Source organism: Melospiza georgiana, chromosome 10 (assembly GCF_028018845.1).
Source record: "Melospiza georgiana isolate bMelGeo1 chromosome 10, bMelGeo1.pri, whole genome shotgun sequence".
Taxonomy (NCBI): Eukaryota; Metazoa; Chordata; class Aves; order Passeriformes; family Passerellidae; genus Melospiza; species Melospiza georgiana.
Genome location: NC_080439.1, coordinates 14,627,213 through 14,650,636, shown reverse-complemented (window position 1 = coordinate 14,650,636; position 23,424 = coordinate 14,627,213). Strand labels below are relative to the sequence as shown.

Below are 23,424 nucleotides of genomic sequence, written 5' to 3'. Positions count from 1 at the left end.
GTACACAAGTATTTTCTTGGTACATTTCTTCATTTGTGCATTGCACAAAATTACTGGGCTACAAACCTAACTTTAAAAATTCCACAGAGATGAAATCAAAGAGATCTGTAGAAAAGAAATAAATAAAATGGGGCAGACAGTTTTTCAATGTACTTCAGGCTTACACTGAGCAGTACAATTTCAGCCTTTTAGTGTCCAATTAGAGACAAATCTACAGGAGTTAACAGCTGTATGAATCTGAAAGCACCAGGCACAGGCTATGGATTACTGCTGCTGATGTCTTGGTCATTTTGGCAGATCTCTTCAAGCATACAATGAAGTACTTCTCTTACAGCAGCCCTGTGCACCAAGTTTTTAAAACACCAGCCCTGTCAGGACTTAGTAAAAGATAGGTACTGTGTAATAGAAAGATGCACTGAAATGAAGTTCATTGTGACGTTGTCTTGGAGGTGCAGATTCCCACCCAAAGCAAGGCCTCCACAATTATGATGAGATTAATGGCTGCTCCCTCATGGAGCCTGCTGCAGGACTGGTGCTCTGTGCCTGGACTCCCTTTTCCCTCCACAGCAGGGAACAAAGAACAACACATAAACTCATAGGAACTGGGAGTACAGTGACAAAGAAGTGTTAACTAAGGACAGCAAAATTCCTCAAAACCCTTGTGTGAGCCTGCATCAGCCACTCTAAGGTAGGCATCTGTACCATGGCCCAGCAGCAGCAGCAGATGTGCCCAGTTCTGGGTGCCCATGGCTCTGCCCTGGCATCCAGCCGCGCTCTGGGATTTCACTGAGCTGCTCCCCCCCAGTTCCCCTCTGCTGGGCAGGGCAAACAACAAACACACACCAGTTATCTTCTTGGAGAGAAAAGAAAAATGCAATTTGTTTTTGAGCAAAAATTTCTAGTCCTTGGAATCTGATGCTTTCAAGAAAGTTTTCAGTAGAGTAAATGCCCTCTCTCCTTTGTTTTTGAACATATCATAAATGTACCACACCTCAGTCTAAGGTTGTTATTGAAGGCACATTATAAACAGGCCCAGACATGTAGCAATAAATTACCTTTATTTTTATTATAGCAAATTATTTAATTTAAATAATGTATATTTTTAAAAAAAACCAACAAAAAACTCCCCCCAAAAAAACAAACAAAAACCCACCACCACCAAAACCCCAAAGAAACCAAAGTGCCTTCACTAGGAAGCTCACAAAGCCCTGTTAAGAGACAGGGGACCTGAATGCCTGTTTGGGGTTTTTCTCCCCCTCCCTAATTTCCAGAGTTCAAGAGTGGACATGCCAAAAGAAGTAAAGGATATTTTAAACTGAAAGTAAGAGACAGCTTAGATACTGGCTGTACCTGTACAAGTTTCTCCAGCTTTTATGGAATATTTGATGTTCTAAGAAGAGTAATCCATTGTGAACAAGATATTTTATTTCAATAGAGGTGGCAACAATTTCTAACTATACCTCAAGGTTAAAAAAAATCATTAGATCATAACATTTTAAAAATATACAAAAATGGAGGTAATAATGCATCCATCATCCCAGAAGTAAAATCTGACAAAGAATGGGATATTCCTAATAGTAATGACCCACACTTTATAAAGTTATTCAGTTATTTTCTGGACAAATCAATTGCTTGCTTCAGAAATTATTGAAAATGTTGCACTTAGTCTTTTTCCCTAGCATCACAGCACAATAATCACAAAACAATAAAGCACAATGTGCAATAAATAATTCTCAAAGGCCTCCACCAGTCTGTCATGTTCTGCAAAATTTAGAAAACGAGGAAGATACTGTAGCTCCAGCCATTTTCTGTTTAGTTGTCTCAATTTTTCAGTCTCTTAGGTTTGATGGCATCAGCCAGAAATCAACCTTCCTGCTACTACATGCATTGGATTATTGCAGTGGATAACAGCACACCAGTATTTACTTGGAAAGGTTGATTGAAATGTTCCCTGAACTGCAAATCCTTGAGTTTTCTAATATAGATAAGGGGTTTATTTTACTGGAATACCATAGCTGTTATGACTGATCATAAATTGTTTTTGAGTCAAAAGTGATTAATCTACAAGTGCTAAGATAAAACAGGACAGGACAAAACATAATTATTATTGTAAATTGTGCAGAACATTTAGAAAGAAGTATGACATCATGCTTAGCCTTCTCTGTCATTTTGACTACAACAGATTAAGGAAACTTTAAGGGTGGGCTAGAAATTGGGAAATTCAGCATATTATTCACCATCAAGGAATGAAAAAAGGGGCTTATGTTATCCTCTTATTATTTTTACTAAACCTTATTTTCCCCTCTGAAATCCTGAAGACCTTCCCATCTTTGCTACTGACACTTACATGTTGATATTAAACAACTACAGGTGGGGATGTATGAAATATATTTTGAACATTTAAATTCTGAGTAACCCAAATGTGAGTCAATCATATATTGCAGTGAAATAAGTCTTAATGTCTGTATCAAATAGAATTCTCTTACCTTTTGTTGGACTCTGGTTCTGATCTATAAATCCTTTCAAGTCTCCATTTGTGGAAGTCACACCAACCTGAATAAAACATTTTTGAAGTATTAAAATAGGATAAACCTTTCTATGCTTTCTAACATGAAACTAACAATATTATGAAAGCAACTTTCTGCATAATGAAACAGCATAATCCTATGGACAGCAGAGTCTAACAAGTGCATGAGACTCAAGGCAAGGTATCCAGGACATTTGGAAAGTTTGCTTTTAACTAAGCTGTTACCTAAAAACCACCCTGAATATTCTGTGTACTACATATGACCCAAGCAGCCATTCTGGCTATGATGGTGTAAGGCACCATCCCCTCCAAGTGAAGGGAGCAGCTGCCACCCCTAACAACAGAAATGTGCCCACAGTCTACAGGTATGTGACTATTGATGCATTCTAAACACATTCCCAGCTTCAGAGATACACTGACTTACTGAGGGGAAGTTACTGGAGACATGGAAAACTTCAAGCTGATACAGACAGAATAGTGCAACTCAGACTTCAGCATGCACACAAAGCATAGGAAGGTGTAGCTTGTACTGAAAAATACAAGATCATCCTGGATGAGGAAGGAAGAGATGGGAAATCCCTCATATCCCAACCTCTTTTTAAAATATTATAAAATTTGAGTACTTCTGTAAATCATTGGGACAAAGGGTTCCACTATCCAAGTTAAAAGAAGGCAATCATATTATGAAGGATCAAACATTTTGCTTTATTTTACAGATGTATGTAGCAATAATGGAACCTATGCTAGGGCCACTTGAAGAATTTTTAATATACTCCTGTCAGAGCATCATTTAATTTTAGGTAAATTAAACTTAACTGAAATAAACTACACAAGAGAAAAGAATATCTCCTATGAGCATTCAGTCTCTCAGTATTCAGCAGATAATTTTTGTAGGGGAAAATCTGCCCACACTGCTTTGTGACACTCTTGAAAATACTTCTACTAAATTTTTTCCCCATCAGGAGACATGTGAGAAGATAAACTGTTGCTGCACTACTCTGATAGTAGAACACTGCCCAAATGAGCTCAGTGATGGCTCCCATGAACAAACCCCTCGAGATGCTCAGTACAGCCCTCAGTTTATCTCAGGCATTGTCACTGTCACAGTGTCCCTTCCCTGCCCTTCCTGGCACACCCAGCCAGAGCCTCCTCACTCCCAGCTTGGGCTGCTGTGCTGTCTCCAGGGGCTGTGTCACAGGCTGTCCCACTGTCTGTGCTGTCCCCAGGGCTGTGTCCCAGGCTGTCCCACTGTCTGAGCTGTCCCCAGGGGCTGTGTCACAGGCTGTCCCACTGTCCCTCCACGGCAGGGCTGTCTCCCAGCAGGTGGCACCGGTGCAGCAGCAATGCAGCAGGGCTGGCAGGGCCCGGGCTGCAGCAGGGCAAGGGGAGGAAGACACAAAAACAAACCACAACGTCTCCTTAGCAGGTTTGGCAGCACATCCAGGAGAAGAGCAGCACTCCAGGATCTCCTGTGATGGGCACAAGAACACTCCTTGTGTGGGGAGAGGCCACTGAGGCTCCTCCCTGGGGATGTGCTCTTGAGGAGATGTTTACAGAGGCTGGCACAGCTGGGAACTGCACAGGGGAAAGCTCTGCAAGGCCCAGCCAGGGCAAGAGGCTGCACTGCTGGCTCACACCTCTGCTGCCTTCACACCAACAACTGTGTCAGCTTCTCCCAGGAGCCCTGCCTGCCTCTGCAGCAACTAGAACACCAATAGGAGAAATTTTAAATTCAGGGAAAGAATAGGGGTCCACAGGGATAAATATCATGTTAGATTATGGGCCTCAACTCATTCCAAGAGAAGGGATTACAAGGAACATCTTCAAAGACAGCACTGGAATGTGTTCACAATTGAACATTCACTCTAGATCTACAACTGTACATTTCCCTGTTAATTCAGATCAGTGTTTTAATCAAACACTGAAGATGACATACATATACAGTGTCAGAATGAAAATTCTAACTTCCACATTTAATTCTCTGAAAGATTTTGTGTGTATGTTGTACTTCAGTGATCCAAATGACACAGTTACAGAACTTCAGTTTGCACAGAAATATGTTGTTTTCATTACAATGATCCTAGTAGCACATTTATAAAGAGCAGCACTTTTCTCAATTTTATAATCCTTGTATCTAAGTTTAGAAGAGCTTGAAAACAAACTTGAATTTTATGAGAACTGAAGTGAGAAATGTGACAGATCTAAAGGAATTTGTTTCTCCTGCAGAAGAATGATCCTAAGTCCTCAGAAGAAGCAATGTGTGATGGAACATTCTAATACTGCAGCACAGCAAGACCTTCATAGGATTCCATCTCAGTGTTCAAGAGGTCTCAGGCCACGTTGTTACCTGAGACAGACCACACACTGCTTTTGGGAATCTTGAACTGTAACAACTCCTAAACTGAAACCAGTACACAATCCAATGCTTAACTGGAATCATTTGTTACTTTTTGTACTGCTCCTGTGGTATTTCTACTTTATAACACTGGCCCAGAGTGCCTGGAATACTGGGCATGGCAGGAGCTGGACTCTGCCATGGAACCCAGCCACGATGGAAGATGAAGAAAGGACCTGGCAGGCCTTTGCACACTACTAAATATCTTAGAGGTGGGTTTGCCTTTCCTGTTGGGTGACTAAGTTTCCAAACAGGGTGAGGGGAAAGGAAGAGTCCCAGGCAGAGTCTTGGAGGGGCCAGCTGCCACAAGCAGCTCGTGCAGCTCAGCCCTCTCCCCTGCCTGGCTGGGCAGTGACTGTGAGCACCCTCAGCAGTGAAAGCTCCCTCCATGCTGAATGTGCCAAGAGAACATCACAGCCATTCCACTGACCTCATCTATGGCAAGAGCCACCCTCTGAGAAGCACTGACAAATAACTTCATAATCAATAACCAACAGTCTTATTCAAAAAACTTGCTGAAGTTATACCACTCATTTGTTTGAGTAAACTAAACTAAAATTTACCACCAGTATTTGCTCTTTTTTTCCCCTCCATTTGTTAATACTGTTTTAGTGTCTTTTTACCTGAAGGACCAATGGGAAAGGAGATACAAAACATGGAAGAAAAAATCCCACATTTTCTTTTATAAGTAAAGAATGAAATAACCCAGTTGGACAGGGTGATGTGAATTACATCTGGTTACAATGTATATGGCAAGCATATAAACATCTTTTTTCCAAGAGAACTTATATTCAGCATTTTATTATTCATCACTTCTTTGGTCGGATTAGTTTTCTAAGGAAGGTCAAATTAGCCACAAACAATATTCCACAAACAGTTACCAGAAAGGGTCTGGTGTTTAAAGAACATGAGCAGTGAGCCCAGCCTGGATAATTTTCCCACCACATGCTCAGAGTTAGGAAGGAAAAGCAGTGATGGGGAAGGTTTTTCATCTTGCACACACATCCAGTCTCCAGGAACATTCTGGCATGTGCTTGAAGCACAAGCTGGCTGGACAGGAGACTGTTCAACACAGCTTCTTGCAAGGTGGAAATTCCAGCTGTGGCATTCCAGGCACAGCTCACTGCACTGCTGTGATGCAGCAGGAGCACACACATGCCCAGCTGAGCCTGCAGTGATTGCAGAATGCAGAGGTGGCAGCTTCCAGATTTGACAGAAACCCTTCAAGAGTTTCCTGAAAGATGCTCAAATTCCAGCACTTTAAAATTTCCTTTCCTTGATGCTTCAACATAAAGGAAAATGATGGAAGTACTCTCAGAAGGAAGCTCTCTCCCTCAACTCTGCAGATCATTTCTGACACTAACAAATATTAACCTCACATTTGAAACAGATTTTGAGCTGCAGAAACCCCCAGGCATATACAGAATCTAACCCCTGCAACTCTGCAGATTAAGAAGCATTATGACCTTCTAACAGCACCAGGAAACACCAGGGCTGGCACTGTTCTGAGTAACCACAGCAATTCTGAGTAACCAAGGTTGGGAAAACCCTAACAAGTGCTGCCAATGACAGAAAGCATATGACCACCACATGAACAGGTAAACATGAAAACTGAGTCCTACATCCATCTGTACCACAGCAGCTGATTTTTTTAACATAAACCCATAAATATTAGGTATCTGACTACGTTTGCATCATTTTGACATGCAAAATTTCAAAGCATGCATACCAATAAAATATTTCTTCTCTAAAGTAACCATAGCGTTGTACTGAAGTAAACAACAAAATTGTATTTCTGTACTGAGAACAAGAGTAGGTTACCCAGAGTGAATGTCATGTCTCTCCTCGTAGGTTTTCAGACCCCAAAGCCCTGATGGAGCCTGAACAAAGCACCAAGGAGCTGGGTTCAGTGTCAAAGAGCTTTACACAAACCCCAGAGTAGATGGGCTCCTGAAATCCCTTCCAGCCGCTCCATGACTATTACACAGCACTCCATGGATTTTATTGGGATTGGTATTTATCCTCTGACTGCATCAAACAAAAGGTCAAAGCCACAAATGACCTGGATTTGTGCAGCTGTCCCACATACAACAGTAGAATTATTTATTTGGACTAGAGATAAATATGACCTATGAAATAATGAGCAAAGGGCTTTGCTCATTACACATTTGCTCATACACATCAGTTTATTTTATGTCTTGGTAAACTTGAGCCAAAAAGTGAGATATAAGACACCCCAAAGCCTGGAACCACACACCAAATGAAGCTTTTAATAAAGCCAACAGAAATTTCCAACACTTGAGAATTAATTTAACCAAACTATGTCATTGGCACCAATCTAACCCAATATGCACAAAAGCTTTTGCAGGTACTGAACAGAGCACAATCCTGGGCTACCTGCACTTTCACTGAGGGGCACTTCTTTGGTGGTGCTGGCTCCTAAACCCACTCAGATTTAATAGAATGCAGGATGTCAACAGGCAAATTGCCCAGGGCCCAAAGTCACCCTCAACTCACTGATCACCAGGATTAACCAGAACTGTTCTCTACACAAGCTGTGTACCTCAGGAAGCACAGCTAATTAGGCAGAAAATTAAGGTCAGGATGTTAAGACATTTCATAAGCTTCCTCAGAACTCAGGATAGAGGAGTCAAATATAGAGCCTGAGACACCACTGCAGGCTGGGTAATGAGCAGGCAAAGGAACCAGAAGGCCTCCAGCCTTCTAGAAACCAAGAGTGTACCAACAGCAGCTAAATAATATGCAGTCCTTCCATTTTTTCTTCAGATCTGAGATTCAGACTCCGTGGAAGGATTTTACAGAGGTGCAAAGGTGAGAAGATTCAACAAAATGTGCAGCTTTCACATAGGTTTGAAGAAATGTTAGAGAGATCACAGACACACAAAATATCTCAAGTTGGAAGGGACCTGCATGGATCAATATGAAAACAGCATAAAACATTGCCTCAGTTATCAATCTGACCAACTAAACTCCACATGCTCAAGAGCTTCTAACCAGTATAGATTTATCAAAATACTGCAGAAGATGATGGGTACATATTTGTGGTATACAAAAATCAGATAAGATTTCTGAACTTGAAGGTCTTTGTGATTGATTTCTTCTATTTGTGCACACAATTCTGAAAGTCAGCAGTGAGTGGCAGAATGCCAACATGAACAGTAACACATGTTGAAGATCATACTTACATTTTTTGCCGTCATGTCAGACAGTATTGCTCTATATTTCATAAAGCCATAAGAGATCCCTTTTCATCCTCACAGAATCTTTAAAATGAACATCCTGCAAGACAGTTAATGAAATACCTTAGTTGAAACCCAAGCTTCTGAGAAAATAATCACCACAATAGTCAGGTTCTGCAGAGATTCTGAAAATAGTCATTGCTTGGAACAGGCAGAGATGAAATCCTATATATAAGGCCCAACTTACATAAAGGCCTGACTACATTAATGTGCTAGCAAACCATGTTATATCATTACTAGAGTTTTATCATTAAAACCATGCAATTTTTGCATTTAATGCAGATTGGCTTTAAAAAGTGAATTACTTCTCTCCACTGTCTCTTTAGCCAACAACAGAGAAGACTTTTAATCAAATATATGTGCAGAAAAAACAGAAAACATTCAGAATTTTTAGGAAACATGCAAGAAAAAAGAATTCAGCTCTAAATAATCTTTTAAATATTTTCATGCTTTTTTATTAAGCCTGTATAGTTAGAATTATAATATTAGAATTCCAGGAAAAAATAAAAAATTTGGTACACCAAAAATAGTTTAAAGTGACTTATTTTTTAAATGAAAGCTTCCAGAAGCCTTACAGCAAACAGAAGAAAAGTTACAAATCAATGTTGTCAACACAAACCATCTTAAAGATAGAATTAACTTGATAAATTGTTTAGGTATCTTGAAAGTACTTTATAAGTATTACTTGCAGTTTAAAAATGGACTACAAAAGACATTTGAATTGCATTTGGATGAATGAGAGAGAGAGAGAACTGCTCACACTTTGAAGTGTGGAATCAATTCAGTAAAATTAGGAAGACACCTGAACCACTTATCAAAGAGGATTCATGACCATTTACAGCAGAACTCACCAGCTACATAAGTAGGATGCAATTTATGCCATTTCCTCTGTATTTTAAACTATGTCAAGTTTGAGAATGGCCAGTGCCTTCATCTCCCTCCAGGAAAGTGCCAGGGGTTGTTCCAGTAGTGTGTGCAACCAATGAGGAACTCTACCATCACTTCCCATCACTGCTTTAGTAGTTTTGGATAACCCAGAGAATTTTAAATTCTAGGCTGTTTGTTTCTACACATTTCTTGGTTTATTCAGCTTAGAGGCGTCCTCCACTTCCTGCTGCCTGAGTTGTACTTATCTTCCTTGGTGCCTCCCTTTATTGCAGCCATAATTAAGCAGTTACTCCAGCATGTGAACACCACACAGATCTACTAAGACATTCTCCTGTGAAAAGTTGGACATTTTAGTTTCACCACAAAACATCCAAGAAAATAATACAAATTTTTCTCTGGCTTTAGAGAAGATACTACAAAGAGGTATCTATTCCCACCCTGGGGAAAGGAGCTACTGGATCTGCAGTAATCCTGAAACCTGAAGCCATAAACTACAGAGGTCACGGCAAGGAGCAAATACTGAATTCTTGCAATGCATCTGAAAATTATGATCTTTGGTGCCTGTTCTTTTTTCACATTTCTGACCCCTGCAGATGAACTCTCCAAATCCATCATCTGGAGCTCTGGCCAAAATTCCCGTTGCAGTCTGACCTCCCTCTCTTTAAGAGGCTTTACAAGTAATTCACTCCAATAAAATGTAGTTAAGAGCATAATTGCTGAGCAGTTTTAACTTATTTGCAGATAAGCAAACTAGGTTCATCACGACAAGTTATTTGCTGTCAAGCCTAATGATGCAGAAGGTATTGTCCATAAACTATTACAGTCCTTTGCCACAATGCTCCTCAGCCAGTAAGAACAGTTGGGATTCTTCCAGCTTTATGAACACATTTTGTCAAGCCCCAGCAGCCAGACTTTGTGACCCCACCATCTGCCATGACCTCTTGTCAGGTTCAGACAAAAGAACCGACACAGATGGCCTCAAAATGGAGATTTTCTTCATTCCCGGTTGCTGCATGTGCATGCACCACACAGACAGAAAAACATAAAACTCAACCTTTTTTCTTCTTTAGCTGGTTTCTACTGAAATGAAGTGCATAAAGACAGAGCCCAGAGCACATGAGACACAAAGATTGCTTTTTTTGAACTACATTTGTCCCTTCATAAGCTAAGTCTTGGTTTATAATCCACTCCCATAAAACTGCCTTTTGGTCACATATTGTATGGTACAAGGAGCCAATCAAACTGCCTGACTTTGCAAACTCTGAGCTGTAGCTTCTTTTAGAACATATTTTCTAATCACTTATGCCACTGATATTAAAAAGCCAGTTTGAGCATGAAATTTACAGAAGCCCAGGTAATCAAGCTCTAGTTACAGCAAAACAGTCCAGGAGTTTTATCTGTACCTACTCTAGCTACGAGTTAAATGCCAAATCTATTCTGATGTTTTGGTGATTTTGAAGCTGAATCCCAGCACAACAAAGTGCAGAACAGAAAACAGTTATCTGCAGAATAACATTGCATTCTTTTTTATGTTTATTTTCTATCTATTGTCCAGTGTTATTTTTAAATTACCCCATAACATAACAGTCTGTTCTCTGCTTTACCAAACTTACCCTGGTTTCTCTTCTAAAATTTGATCAGTACAAGTCACGCCCTCACCTGGACCAGCACCATGCAAAGATTCTCCTCAGTGCCAGAGGCCAGTTCCCACAGAAAGTGCCATTTATGTAATATTACATCAGTATAAACATCTACAAAAGAAGACAACTATTGGACAATCACCTTAATTGTTATGATGAAAAGTCTTTACAGAACACATGAAAAGTTTGAAAAAAGAGATATTTTAGTATACTAGAATGATTTTTATCACCACTAAGGAGTGCCTTTCCTCATTTACCTGATAAACAGTATTGCAAAGTGAAAATTATTCCAGGTAACTGGGTCAGCTGAGAGAAAAGTGTGATGAGTTTCAAGAAAAAGAAACCTGTATAACACCAGTCTTCCCACAAGAAAGCAATTTATACTCTTCATATCCCTCTCCATAGTACTAACTTTCAACTATTACAAGGCTGATTTCAGAAGACAGCAGTAACAAAAAGACTCCTTATTAATCAGTACAGGCTCAGTTTTAAACCACTAATTTATGCACAGATCTCCATGGCTTAGACCACCTGTTACACATATGCTGCTTCAGTGTGTCTCAAGTTTTCAGATCAGTAAAATTTCAGAATTAAGTACTCATCAGAAATCCACCTGCTCCCAGGACATGTTTCTCCAGCTTGTTCCTAAAACATATTTCAGTATGTAACTCCTTTAAAAAAAAAAACAAACAACAAAAAATCCCTAAAAAAACCCAAGACAAGAATGCCATATAACATCCAGCTTGTCACTCAATGAAGCTCTTCAAAAAAGCCAACCAAGGTATTTATTCAACAAGTCACATACACAGGATGGGAAATAAGTCACCGCCTTCAGCTGTCACACAGTAACTTTTATTTTGAAAAAAACATTAGAAAGTAGCTCTAAGGAAGCCCTTGAAAGGAACTCCCACCATGATGTGCATGATGAAGGTCTGGCAGGTATCACAACTTATTTTTCCAGCCTTTACTGTGAGGAACCATATGCCTTCAAAACACTCCTAGTGGATAACAGACAAGGTGGTTAGAGAGACAGAACAAATCAAGTCTGACTTGACCACTGAAGGATATTACAAATTTTAACAAAATAAAATAATTTGAGAAGAGTATTCCGTTTAAAAGTGCCATTGTTTAATCACCTTTATTTGAGTTAAAAGGCTGCAGACTGTGAATCCAAAACACAGAAGTTGTCCCAACTATACAACACAAAAAGGAAATGAGCATTACTGCTTCAAACCTAGATCCAAATGAAAGATAAAACTACCTGAACCCAAACTGAAAGTGAAGATCTCATCATGTAGTTAAGATCGAGCAAAATGCCAATGTATCATCAGAAAAAATTAACTGACACCTCCTGGCAACAGCAGTAATTATGACTCAAGTTTACACAGCACCAAGAACTTGGAAAAGCAGAGCAGGCATTCCTGCAAGTTCAATGAGTATAAACTGTAGCACTTCAGCCCCATGAGGGAGATCCACCAACCCGTGTGGTTTGCTAAAAGCAAATGTCCCCTCAAGGACTTAATGTAGCAAATACTGAGGCAACAAATGAATCGGATCCCATTCGGGACTCAGAGTGCTACAAATGCTACAAATGCTACAGCCCAATTACTGCCACTATTTATTGTATTTACTCACTGTTGTACCTATTATTTACTACCAATGCACACAGTATATGACTGTACATGTATACATGACTAGAAGAAGCACTGTTTGATGGAGGCTACTCAATATCCTGAATCCCAGCAATGAAGACAGGTCTGAGCAAGAAGAACATGTAACATGGGAAGAAAATCCAAAGCTGGATTCAAACCCTGTCCTAGCTGAAAGTGCTCAGGGTCTCCATTCATTCAACTGCATGCTGACCCTCAAGCTCTGCTGCTTGCCCAGCGCTGGGTCCCATTTCCAGCCTGGGCCTGGCTGCTCCTCAGGCTCGCTCCTTAGCGCCAGCACCAGCACGGAGCTACGGGGCCAACACCCACGGCTTCCTTCTAAATCAGGGGGTGGAGCAGGTCTCTTACTGTCCAAATAAGGAGAACTTTCATTAAACATGTGGAATAATTCCCAAGCACTTGAACCTTTGAAGGCTCCTTTAATTCCCCAAACCAGCTTACTGTCATTCAAGACAGAGTACACAGGGCCGGACACCGGCACAGGGGGGAACACTCATGCACACTTCACGCATGATCTAAAATGTCTTTTTGAGATTTATAGACAACTTTTATCACTACCAAGATAAATTTGGAATTAAGAGAAATTTAGCTGCAGGGTTTTTTTTTTTTAAAGCAGACAATCTATTCTGTAAGTTCATTTTTTGGTCTCTCACTGGGTTCCTAGCCCATAGCTGACTACTACACAGGCACAACACTTGGGAGTCTCCTGCTTCAGTAGTAAGAAGTAGGTACAGTTTCCTTTCAGAATAAACAGCACACTGTATTTTCACAAACACATTTTTGCCTGAAGAAATTTCATTTTCACAATGGATTGACATTTGAAAAAAAATGTAGTGATTTATGTGATGACTGTAAAATGCCATGGTAAGATGGTGTTTGTGCATTGCCAAGAATACATTGGCTCCTCTTTCAATCAAGCTCAGCTGAAAACAGCATCTTTTTGTCTACTGAGATTCACACCAGCTTCTTCCTAACACCAGCCCATACCCTGTATGATATGCTCTAGACAATGCTCTAGATATTAACCTGGTTTTGTAAGTTTTAATTTTGATATTTAAAATTTTCCAGAATTACCAGTGTATTGACAAATATATGGAAATGTTTAACCACACTGTTGAGATCTACTTTTGGCTACACTGTGCAGCTGGAAGGATCTTAACATTCAATGAACAGAAGATAATTTGACATTTGCATTTAATTAAAAATCACCAAGTTATATGGCAACAAAAAACTTGATTATGAAGACTTAGTAGCTATTTCTTCCATTTTCCTCATAGTTTGCTAGAAGCTTTACTCTAGTTTAATGCCGTTATTTAACTCTACTCTTGCATGGGTCAAAGATTATAACAGTGTACATCAAAGGGTAAAGGTTACTAAAATTTCATACTTCTTTAATAATAATTTGGTGCAAAGGCAAAAAGGGATTTTTCTGGTGATGAACAAGCTCACAAATACTGATTACAGCACCCAACGTTACCTGAAGGGCACAGTTCAATGAAATATCCTGCACTGCTCTGAGACCCCACCCCTGCTACAAGGGACCTTTACCCACTGGTTCCACCTTCCCCTCCTTCCCAGAGCTGCTTCCTCAGCAGCTCCCACTGCTGCCTGGCCCCTCAGTGAGCCCCTCAGCTCCAATAGTGCCACAGCTCCAACAGTGGGCTGACAGGGGCTACAGGAAAGTTTTCCAAATGCTGTGAGCCCTGAGAGCTCCCAGGGCCACCTCAGGCTGTGCACAGGACAGGACCCACCCTCAGACCTGGCCACTGACTGACCAGCTCATTTCTGGAAAAAAGCATTCACGATCCCTCAAAGTTTACTTATGGATTGAAATGTGACAACAGGTTGCATATGGCTTGTTCATATGAAGACTACTGTGTGCTTTTGAAGAATTCACTGGGGTGTGTGCATGCTTCAAAAATTCATTAGGAAGGGGGCTATGTTTGTCTCCAGATCACAGCTTCCTCAATTTCTTATTCAGCAAGAAGCAGGATAATAATTTGCTTTTGACAGAGAGCAGAAGTCTGCTGTTATACCAAATCAATACACAGCTTGAAATTTTATTAGTTGTTGGTATGAATTTATTGATCTAAAAAAATGTTGGAATGTATTTGCAATTGCAAGTCGAATTTTAAATAAACTGAAGTTTACAATAAGCTGATTGCACCTTCAAGAGAACAGCAATATATTTCTCACATTCCTCAAATCTCAAGGTCAAGTTCATAACAAAAGGAAGTTACCTAACTCCTTCCCTCCCAGAAATGGACAGCCCATGCACACACGGTTTCTTATTTCACTCTGAGGACATAAGCTCACTTTCACTTGCAGTTTCTAATCTCATCCATAATTACTGGTCATGTTACCACCATATATTCTTGGATGACCATTACAGTTCACAAGTGACTTTCAGTATGTCAATGCATTGGCATTTACAAGCCTTAATGAGCAGCTACTGATATATTGGCTTTAATTCCCACAAACAGCATTATAATAGCTGCGACCAAATCAAAGAATTCCTCTACACAACTAAAATTCACAGCCCTAAAGACACTGAGTACCTGTTGCAACCTGCTAATTTCTTTCTGACTTTATTTTTTTTTTCCCACCCTGAAATCTGAAGTAAGAAAACAGTAAATTAAAATGGTCCCTTATTCACACAGAACATATTTGTGTACACCACCCATGGGTAAATGGATTATGAATTCCTATCAAATTAACCTTCCCATACACCCAGCCAGATGTTACAATCACCCAAGAGAGGTCAGTGAGGGACTCAGCAAAAGCACTAAAGAGGTTGTGAGCCACAACTGAATCACCTGCTATTCCCACCCAAACCAACACAAATCTGGCAGCAGCAGGAACCTGATGGAACAGGAGAAACCTGCCTTGCCAAACACAAAACAAACAGGAGCATACGCTAAGCTCCACAGGAAAAAATAAATTGAGCTGCAAGACCAGAATTACATTCCCAAATGGAGTTTGGTCTCTAGATGTTAACAAAAATTCCATGGTTTGGACCTGGGCACTCCATTCACTGCTAGCAAAGAAGAACAGAAGCAGCCTCAGCTGCCATTAAAACCTGGTGGTCAGGGCACATCCACTGACTGAAATAACACAAAACCAGTGAAGACAACATCACCTTTATAAAGTGGATGATTTCTACAGGTCATGTTAAAACCTGGCTGGTCATGTCAGTCAAATATCCTATGGACTGTAAACCAGGAAGATCCCAGTGCTGTGACAATTCTGGATAATGCCTTCAAAGATACCTCTAAAGAAACCCCTTTTAGAATTCATGCTTAAATGATTTGGGAAGTTACCAAAAATCAAGTTGCCTTCTCTTTTGGACATTATCAAGTCAGAAAGAATGAAACTGTGCCAATTCTGGATGTGAGCTGGCTAAAGCATTATTTTTCACGTGCTACAAAAACCCAGGAGTTGCTTTAGGTTTCAGTAAATACAAATATCCTCACAAATGGCTTCACAGGAGGCTGTGGATTTTGCACACCGTGTTCTGAAAGGCAGAGTTTCTTCAACAGTACTAAGTGAATAGCTGGACCTCAAATTATTTTCAAACATCATCTTTTTTCATTTAATTACTGTTCTGTATTTCCCCAGAAGTAGGATATCCTACAAAGCTGTGCTTTTGTTCCATTACAGTGGTCTTACAAACTGAACTATTGTAGGCCTGCAGTTTTGCTTAGATTGATTTTTATGCTATAAATACTGAAAAGCATAAAAGTAAATTTGAGCAGTCTGTAAAGCCCTTTATTGGAAACTATCACACAGGACATCCGACCAAGGAGCAAAGGAGCTCCTTTAATGAAACTATGAAAATAAGATCACTCACTACTGCCTCAGACCCTTGCAGAAGAGTCATGGTCTACAAATCAAATAATGGGGGGAAAAAGAACTCACTTCATTCTAATACTGGATGTTAAAAACAATATGAAGAATCAGTCCAGGAAGTTCTACAAAACTCTCTCTCCCTAGCACACCTGCTCCTCTTACAATATTCCCTTGCATATTCCTGGTTTCTCAGATCCCACCACAGACATTGTGGGATTTGTGCCCTCAGCTCCACCATGTTTGTCCCATTGCCACACCAAGACATTGGGGCTGTTTTTCACTTAATACCTAAAGTTTTGTGACCAACCCATCTGATTCCAGTGGTTTCTTGGCTTTATGCACAAAAAAACCCACAAGTGTATTTCCTTGCAGCAGAACAGACAGCTGATTTTCCCTATTTTAAGATTCACTGTTGGTGCATCAAGAGTCATGTACAGTGAATACAACTGGAAAAGCAGTGGAGAAAGTCTTACACCATTACACTCAAAACACGAAAAAACAAACAATTTAAGAAATTATCACTCTTTAGAGACAGCCCTAAGAACATTACATTAAGGTAGCACACCAGAAGAAATGCAATTCCAAGAACTGAATTAGACTGGCTATGACTAGAACTCATTCTGCTCCACATGAGGATACAGAAATTTAAATATTTCTCTCTACACAGGATGGGCTGCAGGAGCTTCCCTTCATACCATGCAAGTCACTGTATTCTATACTCTACATTGCATTTAGAGAGACACATTCAGCTTTCAAAGGCACAGTGGCAGGGTCTGCACACCCTGAAGAGGATGGAATGCTGGAATTTTGGTCCCTGTTTCTTCACTAAACCTTTAACAATTTTAGCCAAAGCTACTGAAAGATCTTCACGGGGAGGGTGCTCACAACTGCTCAGGAAGTGTGTCCAGATGCACCAGAGGTCTCTGCAGTGCTGTCCAGCACAGACAAGAGCAGCCAGAGATAAGGAATGCTCTTGTCCTGCTGCCATCCCCTGCAGAACTGCACTGCTGCTGCCCAGCTGGGTACTGGCCTGTGCCTTTCACACTGAAGGGCTGCTGCCAAGATGCTCTTCTGAAAACTGCACCTTCCCACTCTGTAAAGGGAGCCCACCAGCCAGAGCCCTCTGCAGCAATCAACAGCATTCCTCTCACTGGTGTGTCTTCTGTAAAATTAATTCTATTAAGATAGTACAAGTCAAATGGTTTCTTTTTGCTATGCAAAGAGGAAGTGGTTAAAAGAAAGCCAAATAATTTGACAATAATATAAGATCACTCTTGAATTCACCCATGAGACAATCCTATTAATATTTAATAATTTTTTTTTCTTCTAGTATAGAACTAAATCATTTGACCTGTTACTCTGTCCTCTTCTAGAGGCACTAGACTCGCTTCACAGTAAGACACTTTTCAAAAGAAAAGTTGACTTTTTTCCCTCTTGATCACCTCTCCAGCAAAGTCTTTTCTATAACACAAACTTCCCCCTAGTCCTCCATGTATTTTTCAAAGTGCTATATTTAACACCCTCCACATTAGTTTGAACAGAAGTTCCTGAAATTCAATACTTCACTGCATAAAAACCACGGGTGAGTATACAGAGCATTGGCATAAATATGGGCTGTGAAACACAGGTCTGCATTTGCCCTGGAACACTGCTCCTCTCAGTCCTCACCACACTTATATAGATTCATTTTTGTGTATGACAGGATATAATATAATCAAAAGAACTGAGGTGAATTTGGGAAGGGTAAAGGAATAGAGAAAATATATTAATTTCTTTTTTAACAGCATCCATTTTTACCAGCATAACATTATTTCTGAATCAAAGATTGTATCAAGTTGCAATTTGTTACAGCACTACACAACCTCCAACATTTTACTACCTTTAGTCAACATAATTAAGCTACATCACTGATAGAAATTGAAAACAGTCACTGTGAGCCATATTAATTAAGAGTCAAAAAAAGAATAGAACTGCTTTCAGAATTACGAAAACTGACCAAGAAATAATTTGCAAAAAATGTTTACCCGGCATATTATATCAAATCAATTAAAACTATTCATTTTCTCTGTCAAATCAAGAACTTAGAGAGAAAATGAAACCCAAAGTCCTTTCTCCAGAGGACAGCAGCACAAGCTGTGATACACAGCTCGGCATCCCCCTTTACTCAATGAGGGAGCACGCTCTCATTTGCGGTTTTCTTCCACATTTCAAGGAAGTTTGCTTATTCCGTATTTTCCTGCCATTGTTTGTATGCTGAGCTGCAGCAGACGGTGTTTACACTGGGTTCACCTCTGCCGCGGAGCCCTTTACAGCTGGAAGCCCGGGCAGGCCTGGAACTCCCAGGAAGAGGCAGGCAGGGAAGTTTTGTTGTTGTTGTGCCGGACTGACCCTGTCCCGATAAGAGCGGCGGGTGAGAACCGCCCCGACACGAAGTTGGGGCACGGCCGAGCAGGGCCGGGCTCCCGGCCGGTGCCTTCCCGCCCCGGGGCCGCGGCCGGGCCGCCGCTCGCTCCGCAGCCCGCACCGCCCGCCGCGGCCCAGCCCCACAATGGAGGAGGCGCCCCGGCTGTCACCGCCGCCCGGGCCCGCCCGCAGGTGTCGGGCACCGGCTCCCGGCCTCCCGGGTCCGCCCGGCCTGAGGCACCGGGGGGAACGAGGTGGGGCGAGCCCGCGCTGCCGGGGGCACCGGGGAGGGGGCGGCAGGGCCGGCGGGACCGCGCCGCCCGGGGCACGGGGGGGCGGCGGCCGCCGATCGCCGAAGAAAGGCGCTGCCCTTCCCCCTCACGGCCCCCCACACCCGCCCCCCGCTCCCCGCTCACCCGCAGGCCCGAACAGGGACGGAAGGTAAGGCGGGCGGCAGCGCGGGCTGGGCCCAGACATCGACGCTGAGGCGACGAGACGGCGACGGTCCCTTGGCAGCCGCCGCGGCAAGGAGCGATCCAGTCGCGCCGACGACGCCTCTCGGCCGGGCCGGCGCCGCGCACTCGCCGCTGGCGAGGAGGCCCCGGAGCCGGGACCCCCGGGTGGCCCCCGGTGCGTGGCGGCAGCAGCGCCCGCAGCGCCCCCGGCCCGGCCCGGCCCGGCCCCGCCGCCCCCCCGCGCCCGCCCCGCGCCGAGCGCTACCCGGTCCTGCTCCCCCGCACAAGCTTGGCGGCGTCTGCCGGCCGGGAGCGCCCATTGGCTGCCGCGACGCGTGACGTCAGGCGCCCTCCCCGCGCCATTGGCCCCGACCCGTGTGTGTACACACACCGCTCGCCAATCCACCGGGCCGAGGCCGGGGGGGGCGGGGCGGAAGGGCGTGGCCGGGCCGGACCCTCGGCCGCCGCCTCTCCCTCGCAGCGCGCGCCGGCCGCTGTCAGGACGCGGGTTCGATCCCCGCGAGGGCTCCCGGCGGCCGCACCTGTCCCGGCGGCGCCCAGGTGCTGCGGGCGGTGCGGAGCGTACAAACACAAATACACAAACACAGAAATATAGACTGGCTGTATTTACACACAGCGCACGGCGCCGCGCTGGCGGCGGCCGCCGGCCGTGACGCTTATCTGCGAGGAGCTGCTGGGGCCGCTCCCGGGATGCAAAGTTCAGCCCCGCCGCGGGCTCGGCGCCGCGGGCGCTGCAGGAACGTCCGGCCCGGCGCGGGAGCCGGCGGCAGAGCGAGGCCAGGGCCGCCCGTGCACCGGGCCCGGCTCCTGCTGCGCTCCCCCTGCGAACAAAGGGCCCGGGCCAACAAAGCGCGGCGGGGCCGGCGAGCAGCGACCGCGCCCTCGCACCTCCGCCCTGCCGGAGCCGGGAGCCGCCGCCGCAGAAACCCGGGCCCCGCTCGGCGCCTTGGAAAAGCCTTGACAAGTGTTTGATTTCAACGTTTCCTTAGCGCTTTAAAAAAACCGTTTCAACGAAGCAGGGTTACGCATTCTTACAGAGGACCATATAAATAGAAAGCACTTCTGGGAGCAAAAAAATAAACTCGGCACTAGTTCCATTCAACGCAACGATGCAACATTTGTTAAGTCTTCTCGAGTGCAGCCAGGCACACATCCAAGGCGCGCATTACCCACTTTGCATATTTCTCTAACATAAATGCAGCTTAACGCCACTGAGCAAGCTGAGCAAAAGTTTTATGGCGACACAAACACTATTTATGTGCTTTAGATCCCTGCAGATCATACATATACAAGATCAAACATGATAAACTTCTGTTTTTCTTGCATTACAGACATTAAATGCTCTAGAAAGATATTTTTAATCCTGTCCCCTTCACTAAAAAAGGAAGGAACATCAAAAAAAAACCAGGTGTTCAGCCTATAAAATCAAGTTCCTAAATGTCAGTCTAAGGAATATTAGCAATATTAGCAAACAAGACCTTTGTATTTATTGCAATGGGGCAGTTTACAACTGAAAATCTTGCATGTGCCTAGGAATTTGCAGATTGTGATTTTAATTTCTTTTCATCCTCTATAAAACACTTCCATGACATGTAACAAGACCTTTTCTCAATATTTGGCAGCGTAAAGCAAGATACATTCACAAAAGCAACAGAAATATGCAAGCTATTGTGTATTCTCTTGGAGCCCCCTCTAACAGGTACAGCCACAGGCACTAACATGACACACGCCCTGACAGAAGGCACACACTGCCTTCAAAAGGAAGCAAACCAGAAACAACCAGGTTGGCTGGTTTACTGCACTATTATTAGTTACCACAGCTAAACAAATACTTGAACCCAGCCTCAATAAAGACACTTGGGCTTCACAGAACTCTTTTTGGTTCACTGGTTTATTTACTTCTTTGCAAGAAACACTGATGAGCTGAAGTCAGATACTGGAGCTGATTGTGAACATGAAAAATAGCCCCCAAAGGGAGAAACAGAAGGAAGGTCACTGCTGTAGTTTGCATTTGCTTTCAGCAGCAAATTGCAGACTAACTCTGTATGCACACATCTATACATATATATTCACACACAGTTGAGTCTGAAGGTGGTGAAACAATGACCAACTTGCATGAGTGTAAGTATGCTACTTATGTAACATTCCAAACCGATGCACAGTCTTTCAGAACTTTCACAAATCCCACATTTTACCCTAGAATGAAGGCTGCATTGAAAAAAACCCTTAGAACTGGGATTTTAGGCACACTAAGGTGTGGGTTGAGCAGCTACAGCTGCCCTGCAGTAAGCTCTTGTGTCTCCCTCCAGAATCCATCTGGTGTCCCAGCCCTAAACACATCTTGCTCCCTGTGGCCAGTCAGATCCCTCCTAGATGCCATCTCTTTTCCCTTTCACAGTACATCACTTTTCAGTGTTTGCTAGTTTTACTGCTTTCCTGCCAGTCCACAGGTTGCTGTGATAACCTGCACAAACATTAACCCAAAACAGGCTCCCTCTCCACCACCATCCCTTTTCTCCTGCTCAGCCTGCCCTGACTCCCCTTGAAGCCTTAAACTAACACACTGCCCAACCTCTGGGTCAGAGCACTGCCAGATTCCCTGACTCACTGTCACACCTCTGTTCCAAGAGGGGCTCACACCTTTGTACTCTTTAGCTCAGACCAGCAACAACCCCACAGATTGGCAGGAAATGGTTCTAACCTCTTTCTCTTCAACTGGTGAGTGAGCCTCTTGTGCTGTGCCCCGAGCCTGGAAATAGTAGGACTAGTTGAAGGATCTTGCTACAGAGATGATGCCAGTAGAAGGTATCAGGCTTTCAGCAACTCAGTATTTTGCTTTTTTAATTTCTCCTGACAAGAAAGCAAGTCTAAATGCTCTTGTTAAAAACCAATGAGAACAACTGAATTAATTTTACATAAAATTAGCTGTTAGAGTAGAGCAGAAAATACTGCTTAAAAGAAAACAGTACTCAAAAATGTTGGTCAAGCTTTTAAATACAGCTGACTTGATCTTTTTTTTTTTAGCTATGTAACAAAATTCATACAGCTGCTGATAGTATTTTCAACTATCTGGAGACTTTTGCATCTGCCCTTTCTCTCAATATACAACAATTATTCTAATAGTAGCAAGATTCCTCCAACAACAGAGGGATTATTATGAGGCATCACTTTTCATGCCACGCAGTCCACACGTATTTACTAGGGCTCTATGTAATGAATGAACTGCCAAACTGATATGACTTTATCTACTATCAGCACGGTGGGATCTGTGAAGGCAGAATGCCCAGAGATCATTAACAATCTCAACTAATTGCCAAACTTCACATGCCAATGAGCTGCATTGCTGTCCAATCCAAGATCCAAGTACAACATTAAATCTCAATTGAGTATCTTAAAATGACAAAACTGCACACTAGTTAATATTTGTAATTTTGTATTGTTACCTTTACTATCAAACTCAGCTGAGAGAAAATGTAAAATTGCGTATACTTTCCAAACTGATGAAAAAAAACCTTGAGACAAAAAATTACATACAAGCAAAAAGACAGCAGTAAAAGCTGTCATATTTTTAATAAAAATTAGTATGAGTGAGGTTCTAAAATGGTTTTAATCCCCTTCTGTGCAGCAAAAATTGGGACAGCACAGCACCTGTAAAAATATATCCAAAGCTTATTACAAATCCATTATCAATTAATCGGTACCACTTTTAGATAATATCACATTAAGGACTTCCTGGGAAGATAAATCAATTTTTCTTGTAAAAGATAAGCAAAAGACTTTGATCAGTAATCAAATTTCTTCAAAATGTCAGTTTGTCTGCTCAGTCCTTGGGCAACTTCATGTCACAAGCCGTGGCAAATGCTCTGATCTCCAAAGGGTGGTCCATCATGGGAGACTTCCAGACACCCCTCTGTTCCAAAGCTTTACTCCCTACTTTGAACCTCTCCACAACAGAACTCACAGCTCTGCAGGCCATTTGAAAGGTTCAGCTGGTAAATACACCAAGGCCTTTCCACATCCTTAATTTTTAGTAAAGTTTCCCTCCTGTAAATTTGAGGGTAGTGAAAGAAAAACAGCTTAAATTCCTGCTTCAAATTAAACAGTGACAGTGGTAAAATGGTTATCCAGAGTGTGTCCTCTAGGATACCACCTGGAGCAAGAGGAATATATAATGTGTTGGATGTCTTCTCTCTCTAGCTGTGCCATGTCCAGGGTGAAAACCACCACCACATGAAAGTGAAGCATCAGGTACATGGTGCAGAGTTGCCTCCAGCAGTGATTTGAACAGGATCAGGTTCAGCTCCTGTCAGGCTCTG

The 23,424-nt window shown here is 42.6% G+C and overlaps 1 protein-coding gene across 2 annotated transcripts in view; it reads right to left on the bottom strand.

Annotated features, from left to right (window-relative positions):
* TFDP2 (transcription factor Dp-2) overlaps window positions 1-19,145 on the bottom strand; it is a 46,350-nt gene extending 27,205 nt beyond the window's left edge. For both annotated transcript variants that reach the window (XM_058031073.1, XM_058031074.1), the window contains exons 1-3: window positions 19,049-19,145; window positions 8,129-8,222; window positions 2,487-2,553 (exon numbers count right to left, since the gene is read on the bottom strand). In XM_058031073.1, the coding sequence (XP_057887056.1) occupies window positions 2,487-2,553; window positions 8,129-8,170 (109 nt within the window). In that variant the 5' untranslated portion in view covers window positions 8,171-8,222; window positions 19,049-19,145. The remainder of the gene's footprint in view (window positions 1-2,486; window positions 2,554-8,128; window positions 8,223-19,048) is intronic.
* Between the last annotated feature and the right edge of the window lie 4,279 nt (window positions 19,146-23,424).